This window comes from Pseudorasbora parva, chromosome 2 (assembly GCF_024679245.1).
Source record: "Pseudorasbora parva isolate DD20220531a chromosome 2, ASM2467924v1, whole genome shotgun sequence".
Taxonomy (NCBI): Eukaryota; Metazoa; Chordata; class Actinopteri; order Cypriniformes; family Gobionidae; genus Pseudorasbora; species Pseudorasbora parva.
The window spans coordinates 36,798,293-36,818,375 of record NC_090173.1 but is presented as its reverse complement, the minus strand read 5'-3'; the positions used below and the strand labels follow the sequence as shown (position 1 = coordinate 36,818,375).

General features: G+C 41.1%; 1 protein-coding gene across 2 annotated transcripts in view; it reads right to left on the bottom strand.

Annotated features, from left to right (window-relative positions):
• plekhh3 (pleckstrin homology, MyTH4 and FERM domain containing H3) overlaps window positions 1-14,250 on the bottom strand; it is a 127,294-nt gene extending 113,044 nt beyond the window's left edge. Inside the window, exon 1 of one of the 2 annotated variants that reach the window (XM_067418810.1) lies at window positions 13,796-14,250. In XM_067418810.1, the coding sequence (XP_067274911.1) occupies window positions 13,796-13,930 (135 nt within the window). In that variant the 5' untranslated portion in view covers window positions 13,931-14,250. Of the gene's footprint in view, window positions 1-13,686; window positions 13,730-13,795 lie in introns of those variants that run through there. The other variant, XM_067418811.1, reaches the window with a different exon arrangement.
• Between the last annotated feature and the right edge of the window lie 5,833 nt (window positions 14,251-20,083).

Sequence of the window (20,083 nt, the reverse complement as noted above, 5' to 3'; positions counted from 1 at the left end):
CAGTTTCATGAGTTTTTCCCCTGTTATAGCGCCACCAAGTGATCAATCGTTGCGATTTTTTTCATGTGATCTCAGACTGACCTCACTCACACGTGACCTTAATTTGGTGGAAATATCTCGTTCTGTTCACAAGTTATAGCCATTTTATTAAATAAGGTCCGGGTCACATCAAACATTTTGGCTCCCCTTAGCAACCATAAATCAAAATGTTTTTTTTTTTTTGATAATTATTGATAGTCTCTCTCCAGAGAACATTTCTGCAGTGGTTTGGTTCCGATCAGTCAAATAAGCTGGGAGTAATTTGCAAAAGTAGGTTTTACAAAAAACCTAAAATATCTCGAAATTGGCGCCTGAAGGGCAAGCAAATCCGAGATATGCATTTTGTCCGTCTCGAGCCAAGGATTCCAGCAATATAAGACACTCGAGGCTAAGCCTTACGGTTGAGGAGTTATGAGCCGTTTCGTACTTTTGATCGCCGTTTCGCACTTTTGATCGCTGTAGCGCCCCCGTCAGGCCGATCGGGGCGGGCTTCGGTGACGTCTGCAGTGGTTGTGAGTACTACCAGCCCTGAAAGTTTCAAGTCTCTACGACTTACGGTTTGGTCTGCCCGAGCAGTTTTAGCTGGAAAATGATGCATCATGGGGAAATGAACAGTTCCAATAGGGTTTCAGCCTGACGCTTGACTTTGATTGGATTTTACTACCCCTTACTATCAAAATTTTGAGATTTGGCCTCACGACTGTGCCTAGCGACCTATGTTTCCGAACTTCTGACGCTGGTTTCGTCTCGATCGGACCAGTGGTTTCGAAGATATCGGCTAATTTTCTTAAAGCGCTAAATTACAACGGTGCACAAACCATACGCCGAAACCTGGCAAGTGTGGTATCGTTGGACTCTGCAACGATTCAGGAGTCTAAGGAGATGAGTCGCGTGAAAATAAGTCAACCACACCCAAAGTTATAAGCACTTTTTAAAAAAAATCTCAACTAGGTGGCGCTGTTTCGAAACTTCTCAGGCTACTTCAGGGCATCGTGGTGATGACCCATGCCGAGTTCCGTAACAATCCGTTCATGCGTTCATAAAATACAGCATTTTGGCACATAATTCAAGATGGCCGACAGCCAAAATGGCCGACATGGTAAAATTGGACATCAGTCGACTCGGCATGACGTCTCGAATCTGACGAGACCACTTTTGTGATTTTTGGGCAAACGGTTCAGCAAAAAAAAGCAAAAATAGCCATTTTTCCTATCTCCGGGCCAGTAGGCGGCGCTGCGCCGAAACGCAGCAGGTTGCCTCAAGACATGCTTGTGCCAACATGTACCAAGTTTGGTCTGAATACGATAAAGCGTTGCGGAGATACAGCCATACGTCTGTTTTTGCAAGCGCTACGTAAAATTTGTTTGCGCGTTTAACGGAAAAGATTTGACGAATCAACTTGAATTCCATAACTTTTTGTCGACACTGGCTGCAGATGATCTGGTTCAATTTTCGTGCAAATCAGACGAACAGTCTAGGACGAGTTCGCAAAAGTAGGATTTTGGGGAAATTCAAAATGGCGGGAAACATATAATGTCGGAAATGACGTCATAGGGTGCTTTCGGATTGGCAGGAGCTCAGAAATCTGAGGAAACAAGAATTTTGTTTCTAGCCCTTAAGGTTCAAAAGTTATTAGCATAAACATGAGTGCAACTTTGGACAGGTGGTGGCGCTAGAGGGATTGAGTTGGAGACACCAAAATTGGTGTATTTAATGTTGGGACTGCCCTCTATCAGAATGTCAAATCGTTACAACTTTCCCGCAAACGGTTCTATGGGCTGCCATAGACCTCCATGGCGGAAGAAGAAAGTGCGACAACGGTTTCAATAGGTGCCTCCGCACCTTCGGTGCTTGGCCCCTAATAATAGGAACACTAACGATTTCAATAGGTGCCTCCGCACCTTCGGTGCTTGGCCCCTAAATATAGCTGCAAGCAGCCATTATCGGGGCCAAGCGCAAAGAAGAAGACAAGACATGCCAGCATGGCTGGAAGTCTCAAGCCAACTGCAACAATGAGCCATTAAGGACCTATTAAGTTGATTTTAGGCAAAATAGCAGTAAAATTTTAAATACAGTCAATAATAATGGTTTAATGGTTTATCACTTTCGACCAATAGGTGTCACTGTTACGAAACTGATGTGGTTTAGTCAGATTGAGATGACAATGACACATGCAAAGTTTGGTGTCAATATGTCAAAGCATTGCAGAGATACAGCCTCAAGAGTAATTTTTGCATCATGGCTCAACTCTGTTGCAGTGGTATATGAAAACTGTTTTGTCTATCAATCCGAAATCCATAACTATTTGTCAGCATGGTCTGAAGACGATACGGATCAATTTTGGTGAAAATCGGACAAACGGTCTAGGATGAGTTTGAAAAAGTAGGTTTTTAACAAATAACAAGACGGAGGACAGATAGGTTTGCAAAATATGGCACAATTGGTATCCATGTTCTCGGCATGAGCCAATGAATGTATTATGACCAGTTTCATTACAATGGGTTAATTTAATCAAAAGTTATTCGCATTTCTGTACATTTTATTACAACTTTTGACCACAAGGTGGCGCTACCCCGAAACTTTTTGAGTATCTTCGGGACATGGAGCGGAAGACACATACCGAGTTTTGTAACGATACGCTAATGCATTCTTAAATTATAGCATTAGCATTTTAAACCATAATACTGCATTGAAGTCAATGGGAATTTCATGTTTTGTTTTATTATAGCGCCACCAAGAGGCACAATCCCACCAATTTTTTTATGTGTCCTCATAGTGAGCCCATACATATGTGTGTCAAGTTTGGTGAAAATATCTCATTTTGTTTTGGAGTTATAGACATTTATATGAAAAAACACGTAAAAAAGGACTGACACCTGACTTTGATTGGATTTTACTACCCCTTACTATCAATATTTTGAGATTTGGGCATTAGCGTATAGCTATCGACCTATGTTTCCGAACTTCTGAGGCTGGTTTCGTCTCGATCGGACAAGCGGTTTCGAAGATATCAGCAAATGTTTTTTAAGCACTAAATTACAACTCTGCGCAAACCATATGCCGAAACCTGGCAAGTCTGGTATCGTTGGAGTCGGCAAGGATTCAGGAGACCAAAAAACACACTCCCATCAAAATATGTCAACCACACCCAAAGTTATAAGCGTTTGAAAAAAAAAATTCTCCACTAGGTGGCGCTGTTTCGAAACTTCTCAGGCTACTTCAGGGCATCGTGGTGATGACCCATACCAAGTTTCATAACAATCTGTTCATGCGTTCATAAAATACAGCATTTTTGCACATAATTCAAAATGGCCGACATCCAAAATGGCCGACATGGTAAAATTGGATATCAGTCGACTCGGCATGACGCCCTGAATCTAATGAGACCAATTTTATGATTTTTGGATAAACGGTTCAGAAGTTATAAGCCAAAATAGGCATTTTTCGTATCTCCGGACAGGTAGGTGGCGCTGCGCCGAAACGCTGCATGTTGCTTCAAGTCATGCTTGTGATGACATGTACCAAGGTTGGTTTGAATACGATAAAGCGTTGCGGAGATATAGCCTTTAGTGTGTTTTTGCAACCTCCACGTAAAATTTGTTTGTGCGTTTATTGAAAACGATTGGACGAATCAACTTGAATTCCATAACTTTTTGTCAACATGCTCTGAAGATGATCTGTTTCAATTTTCGTGAAAATCGGAGCAACGGCCTAGGAGGAGTTCGAAAAAGTAGGTTTTTCAGAAAATTCAAAATGGCGGGAAAATTTGCATACCGGAAAATGACATCATAGGGTGAAATCGAATCGGCTTGAGCCAAGGAATCCGATGAAAAAAGAATTTTGTTTCTAGCCCTTAGGGGTCAAAAGTTATAAGCATAAATATGAGTGAAACTTTGGACAGGTGGTGGCGCTAGAGGGATTGAGTTAGAGGCACCAAATTTGCTATAGTGACAGCTCAGACTGGCCTCTATGAGTGTGCCAAATTTCACAACTTTTTACCATACGGTTCTATGGGCTGCCAGAGACTCCTATGGCGGAAGAAGAAGAAGAAGAAGCAGAATAATAATAGGAACACTAACGATTTCAATAGGTGCCTCCGCACCTTCGGTGCTTGGCCCCTAATAATAATAATAGGAACACTAACGATTTCAATAGGTGCCTCCGCACCTTCGGTGCTTGGCCCCTAATAACAAGCAGCCATTATCGGGGCCAAGCGCAAAGAAGAAGACAAGACATGCCAGCATGGCTGGAAGTCTCAAGCCAACTGCAACAATGAGCCATTAAGGACCTATTAAGTTGATTTTAGGCAAAATAGCAGTCAAATTTTAAATACAGTCAATAATAATGGTTTAATGGTTTATCACTTTCGACCAATAGGTGTCACTGTTACGAAACTGATGTGGTTTAGTCAGATTGAGATGACAATGACACATGCAAAGTTTGGTGTCAATATGTCAAAGCATTGCAGAGATACAGCCTCAAGAGTAATTTTTGCATCATGGCTCAACTCTGTTGCAGTGGTATATGAAAACTGTTTTGTCTATCAATCCGAAATCCATAACTATTTGTCAGCATGGTCTGAAGACGATACGGATCAATTTTGGTGAAAATCGGACAAACGGTCTAGGATGAGTTTGAAAAAGTAGGTTTTTAACAAATAACAAGACGGAGGACAGATAGGTTTGCAAAATATGGCAAAATTGGTATCCATGTTCTCGGCATGAGCCATTGACTGTATTATGACCAGTTTCATTACAATGGGTTAATTTAATCAAAAGTTATTCGCATTTCTGTACATTTTATTACAACTTTTGACCACAAGGTGGCGCTACCCCGAAACTTTTTGAGTATCTTCAGGACATGGAGCGGAAGACACATACCGAGTTTTGTAACGATACGCTAATGCATTCTTAAATTATAGCATTAGCATTTTAAACCATAATACTGCATTGAAGTCAATGGGAATTTCATGTTTTGTTTTATTATAGCGCCACCAAGAGGCACAATCCCACCAATTTTTTTATGTGTCCTCATAGTGAGCCCATACATATGTGTGTCAAGTTTGGTGAAAATATCTCATTTTGTTTTGGAGTTATAGACATTTATATGAAAAAACACGTAAAAAAGGACTGACACCTGACTTTGATTGGATTTTACTACCCCTTACTATCAATATTTTGAGATTTGGGCATTAGCGTATAGCTATCGACCTATGTTTCCGAACTTCTGAGGCTGGTTTCGTCTCGATCGGACTAGCGGTTTCGAAGATATCAGCAAATGTTTTTTAAGCACTAAATTACAACTCTGCGCAAACCATATGCCGAAACCTGGCAAGTCTGGTATCGTTGGAGTCGGCAAGGATTCAGGAGACCAAAAAACACACTCCCATCAAAATATGTCAACCACACCCAAAGTTATAAGCGTTTGAAAAAAAAAATTCTCCACTAGGTGGCGCTGTTTCGAAACTTCTCAGGCTACTTCAGGGCATCGTGGTGATGACCCATACCAAGTTTCATAACAATCTGTTCATGCGTTCATAAAATACAGCATTTTTGCACATAATTCAAAATGGCCGACATCCAAAATGGCCGACATGGTAAAATTGGATATCAGTCGACTCGGCATGACGCCCTGAATCTAATGAGACCAATTTTATGATTTTTGGATAAACGGTTCAGAAGTTATAAGCCAAAATAGGCATTTTTCGTATCTCCGGACAGGTAGGTGGCGCTGCGCCGAAACGCTGCATGTTGCTTCAAGTCATGCTTGTGATGACATGTACCAAGGTTGGTTTGAATACGATAAAGCGTTGCGGAGATATAGCCTTTAGTGTGTTTTTGCAACCTCCACGTAAAATTTGTTTGTGCGTTTATTGAAAACGATTGGACGAATCAACTTGAATTCCATAACTTTTTGTCAACATGCTCTGAAGATGATCTGTTTCAATTTTCGTGAAAATCGGAGCAACGGCCTAGGAGGAGTTTGAAAAAGTAGGTTTTTCAGAAAATTCAAAATGGCGGGAAAATTTGCATACCGGAAAATGACATCATAGGGTGAAATCGAATCGGCTTGAGCCAAGGAATCCGATGAAAAAAGAATTTTGTTTCTAGCCCTTAGGGGTCAAAAGTTATAAGCATAAATATGAGTGAAACTTTGGACAGGTGGTGGCGCTAGAGGGATTGAGTTAGAGGCACCAAATTTGCTATAGTGACAGCTCAGACTGGCCTCTATGAGTGTGCCAAATTTCACAACTTTTTACCATACGGTTCTATGGGCTGCCAGAGACTCCTATGGCGGAAGAAGAAGAAGAAGAAGAAGAAGAAGAAGAAGCAGAATAATAAATATAGCTGCAAGCAGCCATTATCGGGGCCAAGCGCAAAGAAGAAGACAAGACATGCCAGCATGGCTGGAAGTCTCAAGCCAACTGCAACAATGAGCCATTAAGGACCTATTAAGTTGATTTTAGGCAAAATAGCAGTCAAATTTTAAATACAGTCAATAATAATGGTTTAATGGTTTATCACTTTCGACCAATAGGTGTCACTGTTACGAAACTGATGTGGTTTAGTCAGATTGAGATGACAATGACACATGCAAAGTTTGGTGTCAATATGTCAAAGCATTGCAGAGATACAGCCTCAAGAGTAATTTTTGCATCATGGCTCAACTCTGTTGCAGTGGTATATGAAAACTGTTTTGTCTATCAATCCGAAATCCATAACTATTTGTCAGCATGGTCTGAAGACGATACGGATCAATTTTGGTGAAAATCGGACAAACGGTCTAGGATGAGTTTGAAAAAGTAGATTTTTAACAAATAACAAGATGGAGCACAGATATGTTTGCAAAATATGGCAAAATTGGTATCTATCTTCTCGGCATGAGCCAATGAATGTATTATGACCAGTCTCATTACAATAGGCTAATTTAATCAAAAGTTATTAGCATTTTTGTACATTTTATTACAACTTTTGACCACAAGGTGGCGCTACCCCGAAACTTTTTGAGTATCTTCAGGACATGGAGCGGAAGACACATACCGAGTTTTGTAACGATACGCTAATGCATTCGTAAATTATAGCATTAGCATTTTAAACCATAATACTGCATTGAAGTCAATGGGAATTTCATGTTTTGTTTTATTATAGCGCCACCAAGAGGCACAATCCCACCAATTTTTTTATGTGTCCTCATAGTGAGCCCATACATATGTGTGTCAAGTTTGGTGAAAATATCTCATTTTGTTTTGGAGTTATAGACATTTATATGAAAAAACACGTAAAAAAGGACTGACACCTGACTTTGATTGGATTTTACTACCCCTTACTATCAATATTTTGAGATTTGGGCATTAGCGTATAGCTATCGACCTATGTTTCCGAACTTCTGAGGCTGGTTTCGTCTCGATCGGACTAGCGGTTTCGAAGATATCAGCAAATGTTTTTTAAGCACTAAATTACAACTCTGCGCAAACCATATGCCGAAACCTGGCAAGTCTGGTATCGTTGGAGTCGGCAAGGATTCAGGAGACCAAAAAACACACTCCCATCAAAATATGTCAACCACACCCAAAGTTATAAGCGTTTGGAAAAAAAAATTCTCCACTAGGTGGCGCTGTTTCGAAACTTCTCAGGCTACTTCAGGGCATCGTGGTGATGACCCATACCAAGTTTCATAACAATCTGTTCATGCGTTCATAAAATACAGCATTTTTGCACATAATTCAAAATGGCCGACATCCAAAATGGCCGACATGGTAAAATTGGATATCAGTCGACTCGGCATGACGCCTTGAATCTAATGAGACCAATTTTATGATTTTTGGATAAACGGTTCAGAAGTTATAAGCCAAAATAGGCATTTTTCGTATCTCCAGACAGGTAGGTGGCGCTGCGCCGAAACGCTGCATGTTGCTTCAAGTCATGCTTGTGATGACATGTACCAAGGTTGGTTTGAATACGATAAAGCGTTGCGGAGATATAGCCTTTAGTGTGTTTTTGCAACCTCCACGTAAAATTTGTTTGTGCGTTTATTGAAAACGATTGGACGAATCAACTTGAATTCCATAACTTTTTGTCAACATGCTCTGAAGATGATCTGTTTCAATTTTCGTGAAAATCGGAGCAACGGCCTAGGAGGAGTTCGAAAAAGTAGGTTTTTCAGAAAATTCAAAATGGCGGGAAAATTTGCATACCGGAAAATGACATCATAGGGTGAAATCGAATCGGCTTGAGTCAAGGAATCCGATGAAAAAAGAATTTTGTTTCTAGCCCTTAGGGGTCAAAAGTTATAAGCATAAATATGAGTGAAACTTTGGACAGGTGGTGGCGCTAGAGGGATTGAGTTAGAGGCACCAAATTTGCTATAGTGACAGCTCAGACTGGCCTCTATGAGTGTGCCAAATTTCACAACTTTTTACCATACGGTTCTATGGGCTGCCAGAGACTCCTATGGCGGAAGAAGAAGAAGAAGCAGAATAATAATAGGAACACTAACGATTTCAATAGGTGCCTCCGCACCTTCGGTGCTTGGCCCCTAATAATAGGAACACTAACGATTTCAATAGGTGCCTCCGCACCTTCGGTGCTTGGCCCCTAAATAATAGGAACACTAACGATTTCAATAGGTGCCTCCGCACCTTCGGTGCTTGGCCCCTAATTACCTTTTTTTCACCCTGAGTGGTTTACCATGTAAAACCCCACCACTTCAATTTTTAACAGTGAATTCCAAGGTATCCATCAAACGTGTTTTTATGTGTATGTAACAGTTTGCCTAAGTTACTGTGTGTTGCTGGCAAGCTACAAGACTAAAAAGTGAAAACATAAGGGGAAAAACAAATGTAGCATTATGGAAAATCAGTTTATTTTGCCCATATCTTTCCAACAAAAACAACAACAAAACATTAAACCTCAATTTAAACCTGCATAGCGCAAGATTTTGGCTTGTTGTAGAGGGTGTGGGGGAAATGCCATCTAAAAGCTCTATGGTTCTACAGTTATATATTAACAGCACCAGGTCTGTGCCAGAAACTCCTGCCAGTTAGTGTTTCTTTCCCAGGATGCCCTGCTCCTCACCTCAACAGCTGCAGTGGGCAGGTGTCCTGGTGTCTTAACATTTTCAATGTCAAAATAAAAAGAAAGTTTGGTGTCTCCTAAGAGAAACACAGAAGAGTGAGGGTAGTTTGACACTCTGAATTAGGAAAGAGGGGGAAGAGCAAGAGCATGCAGGACAAACAGAGACGCTCTTTCAGCTCGCCCGCTGTCTGTTTGGCCAGCTTGATTAGGGGAGCGCTGCTGACGTCAGAGTCTCACACATGGAGGAGCAGATCCCTGAACCAGCACTATACACCTCCTATAATGGCCTTGAAGGAAAAGTGTGTCACCTATGTCATTCTAACCCTGCCTTCTTCTGTGGAAGACAGACATTTTGAAGAATGTTACTTGTACCCCTTTGACTTTTAATGAATGGACAAAAACATTTCTCAAAATATGTTACTTTATGTTGAGCAGAAGTAAGAAAGACTTTGAGGATGAGTAAATGATGGCTGAATTTTCATTTTTGGTTAAATTATTACCCTTTCATTTGGCATTGTATGTTAGGTATCTTTACATACTGTAGGATGAAATGTATGGTTTGTTTCAGCATAAATATAGTACAGATGTACATTTGAGTTAAAGGTGGAGATGATACATTCAGCTGCGGTCTCCTGTGGCACAAAAAAAGGACCGTTAACAGTCACTGCTGAGAGGAAGTATCCAAACACACAAGTCTGTGGGGTCTGACCACCTGCTTGAGTGTGTGGCCTATAGAGGGTTGGGTGGAACGGAGGAGGTCTTTGTGTAAACACGTCATTGGATGTTTTCGGAGCGGGCTTTCCTAGACTTTAGCCAAACCAGTCCTCTCAGTACCCTCCATGTCTTCCAAGCATACATTTCCCTTTTTGCAATAATACAGTAGTTGACATTGAAAGCCCAGCTTCCTTAAGTACCTGGTTTAAAGTCTAACTAGGGGTAAAAGCTTGCTAATATTTCATCAAAACGAGCAATAAAGATCCAGAATGTGTAATGAAACTTCCTTTATCGGTTCTTTAAAGGACATTAAACTTATATAAATTAAGCTAAACTGATTTATCCTGAAAAATGTAATGCTGGAAAATCCAGCTAGCTGTTAGCTATGTTTTAGAATATGGTAGCTAATTAGTTGAAAGGTGTGGTCACATTAGCAAAGTTCAGTGTGCTAAAAGGTCCACTGCACTGTGTATTGTCAGTAGTATAGCGATTGTATAAAACACAGCTTAGACAGAAGTCACTTTCAAACCAAGCAGCTTTCTGAAGGTCAATATGGTGAATTCCTTTGACCAACTTAAAGCCCATGCATATCTGTACATGGGGAAACTCTTGTTTGTGTAGATCCTTATTGAAATGACTGGATTTCTCACACGGAAATTTGCTTAACAGCAGTAAAAGCTAGTTATTAGCTCGTCCAAACTGATCATGGGTTGGTAGACCATTTTGGATTGCCATCAGTTTATAAGTTTCAACCTGAGTTTGGTGGCTGGTCAGGCAGTAAATGTATAGCTTAAACATGTTTAGTAACCAGATTCGTCCAGTTATAAACCAGTAACTGTGTTGCAAAACATGACAATTTTCCAACATGCTACAAAGTCCTTAAAGTATCAGCTTTGTTATTCAAACCTCCTAAAGGGCAGAGTGCTATTATAAACAACAGAAAAATAGACGTCATCATCCACCAAATCCTGAGCAGCAACCATACAGTTTCTCCTAGGGAGGACAACTGAAGGTTGTTGCCTGGACTATTGATCCTGCCTGGCATGAAGAGGAAGTCAGGCTTTGCAGATGCACTCTAGATATCAATATCTTTTATTATCAATAATCAATAACAGCACCATTGCAACAGTGAAGATAGCAAGAGTGAATTGTGGTTGTGCAACAGCAAGAAAAGGCTGATAAAATATGAAAAAGGTTCAGGCTCTGTGTGCCCTTAAAAAATGACTCAGAAAATGGTCACTCGACTTACAATAGCCTTTTCAAACAGTTAGAGCTGATTATAAAGTCATTAAAACTGATTCATTACTGTACTGTATATGTGATATCGAGAGATGTAGCAGCCACTGAGTTGGCTATAACATTGTCTAATGGTTGCATCACGTACCTGAGTCTGGCTGTGTTCAATGGATCAAATTCATCAAATTTAATCATGCAATCACATTTAAACTGAGTTGGTCTAAAACTCCAGAAACCACCCATTCAACCATTTTTTCTTTGGCCATGTCTTTTCTCTTCTAGAGACACTAAGGACTGCCACTAGTGCCTCCTTAGAAAAAAAAATAGGTACATGATGACCCTGGGGAAAGGGGGAGGGGGATGTACTGACCTATTAACCTCCTATATTCTACCCCCATTACCCTGAAACATGCGCACACACGCAGAAGTCCTTCACTGAGCCATAAATGGGTTAATGGCATAAGATGTCAAGGAATATTATGGAGATTATTGATTTTTGGGTGATTAGTCCATTGAGAATGGATGGCGTGGGGATAAAGGGAGTAGGGAGCGATACGAGGCCAGTCCATAAGAAATTGGTGCAAAAGGTCCCTTAGGCTGTTTCTTATTGATTGGCCCAGTGTATTGTGTTTAAAATGGTTTCACAATATGGGCCTGATTAGAAAACCAGTGAGTCTCATAAAATGTGCGTGTATATACTGTATGTCCAGACATGTCAAGAGCTCTTCATACCAACCTATTGGAGGACTGATATAAACTGTAGATAGAGCACTCGAGGTAAGTCGGCATTACGTGTTTTGTCATAGTGTGGAATACTTTTTTCGCATTCCCAAGAAGTACATAGGTTCTACTGGAAATATTTCTGCTTTCATATGAATATTCAGAACAGCTCAAAACAGCCTTGTGTGTGTGTGTATGTGAAAAAGGCACACTAGCTGTTGAAAAACTCATTTATTGTACAAGTGGGGATCAATACCAGACATTTTACTGACAGAGGAGCCATTATTAAATATTTGATCATGTGGATTTGTTCAGTTCCACAGAGGCATAAAATAGATGGGGAACCTGAGTGTTGGCTCAGCTGAATGCCCTTCACTGTTCATTACATTTCACGGGAACCCTTCATCTCTGTTCTTTACTATGATTTGCACCTTTTTAATTCACATGGGCTATTCATCAAACACCTCAACAATAAGCTCTTGTGTGTGGGAACGTGGAAATAATACTTTGGAAGTACAGTTGTCTTACAGACAAAGGATCAATTACATATATTGTGTCATTCTTTTTTTTCCACTGTAAAAGGGTTGCCAGGATTAAAAAGCTTTCAAAACCACATATACACTGAACGAGCTAAACTGAAAGTCTAACAACTGATCTATGGGAAGCGCTGGTATCTAGCATGCAAAGCTTGAGCGCTTCTCTTTAATTCTCAAAATCTGACCAGAAAAACTAGTTTTGCTAGGATAACCTTGGTGTCACACTCCATTTCCACCACTTAAAACAGAGAAATCAATACATTTGTCCATGTCATCGCTGCTTTAAAATATTTCAACATCTGTCGATAATATAATTCACACATATATGAATCCATATTTTTTAAACAACCTTTTGAGCTTCAACAGAATGCCTCTGCTTATGGCAATAATAAAATTAATCTTAATAGTACTTTTTATGGTATCCTTTCCAATTTCATTAAAAACTATTCATTACTTATTCATTAGATACTGGACAAGCGCAATTGTGACTAGTAGCTATTGCACTAACCGCTAGCACTTATTCTTTACACAAGCACTTATTTATTTTAACACTGGTCATTAATGTTACTACACTGTAAAAAATATTGTTGGTTTAACTTAAAAAAGTAAGTAACCTGGTTGCCTTAAAATGTTAAGTTTATTGAAATAAAAAAATTGGGGTTGATACAATGAAGGAAATTGGTTTAATAAATAGAAACTCAAAATATTATTTTATCTGAACCACATAAAAAAAGTGATAAATAAAATACACAATTACCCAATATACAAAATCAAAACCTTTTAATAATATTTGAATAAAGGTTGTCGATTCTCAAAAAAAAATCATTGTATTAACTCAATTTTTAAAACCAATTAAAAACTAAGGCAACCATGGTAACTTACTTTTTAATTACTTTTTTTACAGTGTAGTATTTATTAAATAGCCACTAACACTTAGTCATTATGACATGTCAAAAGCAATTGTGAGTATTGAGATAAGAAATATAACTAAATGACATTCAGGAGATACATCTAGTAAAGAAGTAGGCTAGTAAAAGACTAAATACTTTTAAATATTGTGAGAGTTTCTATGCCTAATAAAGTACTAGCAGGCCTACCTAATAAAAAGGTGTTCATAAACTGGGATGGGTACCAGCAGCAACTAGCAATTTGTCCACAAGATAAAAGTGGTGAATTGAACTCTGAACACAACCATAGGATTAAATGGCGAGAAACTACATTGTTTGAAACAAAGTTGCTTGTTGTGGTATTGACTAGTGGAGTAACTAGACCATTTGGAAAGGATAAATACATTTTAAAAAGTAACATCAATACAGACATCCGTCATGGTTTCCTTCTTTAAGTTGAAGTTAAATAAGGTTACTTACTTTTTAAAGTTCCTCTGTCAAGGAACAATGACGGATGTCATACTGTAATGGCCAAAAGTGCTGTCTAGTCAACTAGGTTTTGCGACCCAACAGTATTTTGTCTACATACCCGTCCCGTGTGTGTGCGCGCGTCCTGATTGCGTAACTCGAAAGACTCTTCCTCCTCTTTCTCTCCATGATCCCGGGCCAGCAAACTGAAGCCTTGTCTGCAGCACACCAGCCACCAAAGTCCCTGCAAAGGCATTCAAATCACGGCGTGTCGTCCAGTCTCTATCCGTAAATGTCCAATGATGTCCACCGTCCCGGTGCTGTTGTGCAGATGGGACAGATGGAGGATGTCTAGTCACATTAAACAGGCTGATTCAAGAGAATAAACTCCTCGATTTCGGCTGGGATAACTGAGAAATGCCGCGTTTTATCACACGGGGTATATCCAAATACGTGTCCAACTTCAGAAAAAAACTTTGATCTCACGGGTGCTTTGAAAAGGAGAGTAGATAAAACATCGCGTCTTATCGGCTCCTTCTACCGAGTCTCTGATTCTGCGGTACAAGAGCCTGCAGACTCTCAGCAGCATGAGTGAAGGGGGCGGGGCAAGTCACCCCATGCGTTCGCAATCGCAAGATGATTGGCTCATCACGCACACGCCCAGAAAACGCCCCGCCCCCTGTCTGAGTCGCTGCACTTGCAGGCATTTGAGGAAATGGAAGCAATTCGGGGATGTGATCAGAAACTTTTAGGCCTACTGTTAGGCCTAACTCGCATTATAAAGCAAGTCAGCACATGTCAAATTTAGATAATGCACAAGGAAACTATACTTTATCTGTGCTCTGTTTAATTAGTAATTATTACACATAAGGGTTATTTTCAAATTTTACCCCAATCTGTCCTTGTCCAAACTATGATGTAATCACAGAAGGGCTATCAACTGTGAATGGCAAAGGGAAATTCGGCTTCTATTATTTGGTTAGTGCTGCGACGTGGAGACTCTGCAGTTGCATTAACAAGTAAGTGTGAAGTTCTGGTGAATGAGCACGTGTGTGTGTGTGTGTGTGTGTGTGTGTGTGTGTGTGTGTGTGTGTGTGTGTGTGTGTGTGTGTGTGTGTGTGTGTGTGTGTGTGTGTGTGTGTTGGGGGTAATGTAGTCTCCTGAAACGCATTATGTGGCTAAATGGAAAGCAGATGGAGTCCTTTATTCCAGGAAACTCCTGTCACGAGAGGCTCTGAAGAGAGGGAGACAGACAGAGAAAGAGGGGAGAGAGGGTAAGAGCACCAGAAAGACTTTTTTGTGAGACTTTCCAAAAGGTCTGCTGATCTCTCTTCATCTTTAGTGTCTTGTGCAATGTCTGTTTTCTATTTAATTTTTTTCTGTCATTCATTAGATTTTATGGCTTGCAAACCAAATGACTCCTTGTGGACAGCAAACAAACATTACTAATATTCATTCAGTTTTATTGTACATGTCTTACAGGAAATAACTGGCCAGATAAGTGTTAGCATTAATCAAATTAATCAATCTGAAACTGAATTCAAATAGCTAAAATATTATAAATAAAAGTGACCATGAGTTGTGTATTGTTCATAAAAAGTTTTCTTTACCCTGCTAAACACTGATTTGTTGGTCTTAGCTAATGTAAGGTCGTCTTCCCAGTGGAAGCCAGCTTTGTCTGACTATCACCAGACCAAGCTCAATTTAAGATTGAACATTGGTCTGGGGAGTCTGCTCTGTATTTTCTACTGCACAAGAGGCGCGATCAACTGACATAGTTCAAATGACTCTGTATGTACACAAATTAATAGTCCTTCAACCAATCAAACCACTAGAGGCGTGGTAAACAGGCAACCACCCATCACTTCTTTATCTGTCATTGTGTTAAATCCGCCAATGGCGTGCGAGGTGGATAAGCCAGTCTGTGATTGGTTCCCACAAAAGTGTAACAGAAGCAGTAGAAATGTATGTACAGGTTTCCAGACTGAGTTGCAGGGTGAAATCAAATCACCTGCAGATCAGGCTGGGTTTACCCAGTCTACTCTACAGTCAGCTGGCATCCAAGCCCATTTGCTTGAAAGTGAGCAAAATTTCTATAAAACCAGCAAACTCTATCAGCCATTGGTCAAACAAATTGATAGCCCCGCCCCAAATTCACACCATTGGTTCTGTCCTTGTTACTGTGTTTTGCTGGTTTTAAACATGTTAAAAGAAGTATCTAATGCTCACTAAGGCTGCATTTATTTAATCGAAATATAGTAAAAACAGTAATAATATGAAAAAAAAATGTTATGTCTGTAAATTTTTTGTGTTAAAGGTTTACAACAATTATATATTGAGAATGTACAACATGAATCCAATTTCCAAACCATGTTTTTGTCTTACCCTGAATCATTATGGTACACTTATAATAAGTGTTTATACTGGGACTATTTCAGACCGGTCTGATAGGATCCGCTGCGGAGGAGCACAGTCCCTGCGTGATCCGTCATAGACACAAACAGAGAGACGTAGCTCTAGCTGCAATGTTCTTGAAAAACAGCATTTCTTTGTGACAAAATATCTAATAAACTGAATGTATCTAAATTTAATTTAATTTCTACCCATAAGAAATGGTTAAACTTTGGAATGGTAGAATGGCTTGCAAAAAGTACAACATGTATTCATAACTCAATTGACAAACAGAATTGATAGACCGTGTAACTTTTTGAAATTTGATAATTTCCTCAATATGAAGTCATACATTTTTACCAGTGTCTTAAAGCTGAATTTTTTTTATAACACAATGTCAATCTTTTACACTCTAATCCTTCTTTCTCACACAGAATTCAGCTCACTTACTCATGTACACCCATAAATCACGCTTTCAAAAAGCACACCAAACACACTTTTGCTCAAGCACAAGCACGCCAATGACACATGATATTTTTCAGGGCCCCTCTGTGCTCCCTTTCTCTCTCTCTCTCTCTCTCTCTCTCTCTCTCTCTCTATGCCTTCATTTCCTCTCGTTTGCTCTGCTCTCTGCTCACTTTCTCTCCACACATTCATCAAGCTGGCCTGGTGTTTGTCTTTAAGTCAAACCAAACACACACACACACACACACACACACACACACACACACACACACACACACACACACACACACACAGGGGTATAGAGTGCTGTTCAGTGAAACCCCCCCTTCTTGGCACCTCTCTCTCTCTCTCTCTCTCTCTCTAACAGATCACCGTATCATTTTCCTCATGGCTTATAATTCTGCTTTTCTCTCTTCTCATCTTCCTTGTCATGCCACGTCAGACCTGCCTCCCACCTGACCTGCTCCTGGAACAGATGGTTTATTTTTAGAGTGCTCTCCCTCTCTTTCTCCCTCTTTTTCACTCCCTGTGCCCACGCTAAAAAGAAAAAGGGAGTCTTGTGTCTATATATGGCTTGTGAGAGAGTGAGGTTTTCAGGAAAAAAACAGACTGTCATTATCACACCCATCTTTTGTCTCTGAAGACAAGGAAGTAGAGGAATTTAACCACACTTGATGTTTTCAGTTTTCTGTCTCATTTTCACAAAAGAGACTTTTGTGGCCCTTCTTTCAGGTTTTGGCCTTGATGCCATAGTACGTTGTGTCTTCACATCCTATCATCTGGTTAAAGGTTTTTTTTGTTTGTTTAGTTTTTTACTATATTGAGTTGGTCTCACTCATAATGTAGTAACATAATGTTGGGCACAGGGAGTGAAAAAGAGGGAGAAAGAGAGAGAGAGCACTCTAGTGCAAAAAAATGGGATATTAAGTACAAATTTAAATACAAATTTAAAGGTGGGGTAAGTTCTTTCTGGTAACCGTTGTTGATATTTCAAATCACCAAAACAAACACGCCCCTACCCCTAAAAGGATCTCGGCCCTATTTTTGATAGCACTGCCCACATATATGTAACCCAGGCAATGACTGTAGCAGAATCTGTGTGTAACTAATCCAGGTCGAATATTCAATGAAAAAGTCACCCCCTTCTATCACAAAAACACAAACCGTTCTCATAAACAACTCGATAGAACACAAGCATGACAGTCTAACTAACGAACATATTACAGTTATGACAAGATTAGAGTTATAGTGATCACAAAACACAAAGTGTTCTAATGAACAACTCGATAGTATACGAGCACGAGTCCAACTAACAACATATTACAATTATGGCCAGATTAGAGTTATAGCGATCACAAAAACACAAACCATTCTAATAAACAACTCTATAGAACACAAGCACGACAGTCCAGCTAACAACATATTACAATTATGACCGGATAAGGGTTATATAGATCATGAAAAGAGGAAACAAACATATATTAGGAGTATAGTATCTTACTTGTTGGACACATTTTGTGAGCTGATGCTTTAGGCACACAGTGAGGAGATTTAGATGCTCCATATGGTGTGGAAATGAACAGGTCTTTATCATCGCTGAAGTGAGCCACCACAATATGATAGCAAATAGACAAACAAGCAAACATGACACTTGAGCATAGTGAAGCAAAAGCTAGCATATATTAGGCTAGTTCTCGCCTTTTGTTCGTCATGTGTGACTCGTGAGTTTTGAATAATGACGTGCACAAAGCGAGCGAGCGCTCTTCTCACCATCAATAGTAGACACGCCCCTTACCTGCTGATTGGCTACAGGTTTGTTATACCACTCGGCCCGAGTCCTTTTTCTAAAACGGTTTTGAAATAACACTGTGATAAGGTTCGTGTGTGGGAAGGAAGAGGACAAGGGGTCGGCTTGACTGCTGACGCTTTTATTCAATAAAAAACTCAAATCTCTCAACACACTCTCAGCGTGTGTATTCTTTCTCAGTCACTTCCGGGTTCCGGTCTTTACTTCCGCTTCCGGGTCAACGAACTCAGTGTCAGGGTGGAGCGTCAGCAGTCCCTCTCTCTCTCCCATGCTTCCGATTCCACAGGCGTTTTATCCTCTCCCCACGCCCATTACTGGAACAAGATACAGGTGTTATCAATCTGCGTCCAACCCACTCACTTACCACTCGTCCCGCGGCTCTCTCTCCCGCTGCAGACCTCGCTGAACCACGCCCCCCTTGCCACATACCCCCACCGCCCGACTCAGAGCCAGCCCCCCCCCCCCCCCATTTCTGGAGAGGAAGTCGGCCACAGCCATCTGAGCACCCAGCCTGTGGACCACCTTGAACTTAAAAGGCTGAAGAGGTAGATACCAACGGGTGATCCGCGCGTTGGTATCCTTCATGCGGTGGAGCCATTGGAGAGGAGCGTGGTCCGAACAGAGGGTGAACTCCCTCCCCAGGAGGTAGTAGCGGAGGGTGAGAACGGCCCACCTGATGGCGAGGCATTCTTTTTCCATGGTGCTGTACTTAGCCTCTCTCTTGGAGAGCTTGCAGCTAATGTACAGCACCGGCCGCTCTCCCCCCTCCACCTCCTGGGTCAGGACTGCGCCCAACCCCCTGTCCGACGCGTCAGTCTGCAACAAAAAGGGGAGAGAAAAGTCAGGGGAGTGTAAAAGCGGCCCGCCACACAGAGCAGCCTTAACTCGGCTGAAGCCCTGCTGGCACAGCTCCGACCACTGGACCGTATCTGGTAGCCCCTTTCTAGTAAGGTCAGTCAGAGGGCTGGTGAGGTCCGAATAATTGGGGATAAACCGCCTATAATATCCCGCCAGCCCCAAGAACTGCCTTACCTCCTTTTTGGTCTTGGGCCTCGGACAGGTCGCAATTGCGGCGGTATTATCAATTTGGGGACGCACCTGTCCATGGCCCAAGTGGAAGCCCAGATACCTTACCTCCACCCGCCCAATTGCACACTTCTTCGGATTGGCCGTGAGCCCCGCTCCTCTCAGCGACCTCAGGACCGCCCTGACATGCTGCATATGCCGCTGCCAATCGTGACTGTAAATCACGATATCATCTAGATAGGCAGCAGCATATGCGGCATGGGGACGCAAAATCCTGTCCATGACCCGCTGAAAGGTAGCGGGAGCCCCGAACAAACCGAATGGAAGTGTGACAAATTGGTGCAATCCAAACGGCGTGGTGAAAGCTGTCTTTTCTTTGGACAATGGAGACATGGGGATCTGCCAATAGCCCTTTGTTAAGTCCAATGTCGAATAAAATCGAGCCGTGCCCAGCTGATCAAGCAACTCGTCAACCCGCGGCATTGGATAGGCGTCGAATTTCGACACAGAATTCACCTTGCGATAGTCCACGCAGAACCTGACCGAGCCGTTGGTTTTAGGAACCAAAACTATCGGGCTCGCCCAGTCACTGTTGGACTCTTCTATTACTCCCATATCAAGCATTGCACCCAATTCTTCCTGAACCACTTTTTTCTTGTGTTCAGGTAATCTATACGGCCGGCTACGAACTACCACGCCCGGCTCGGTCTCGATATGGTG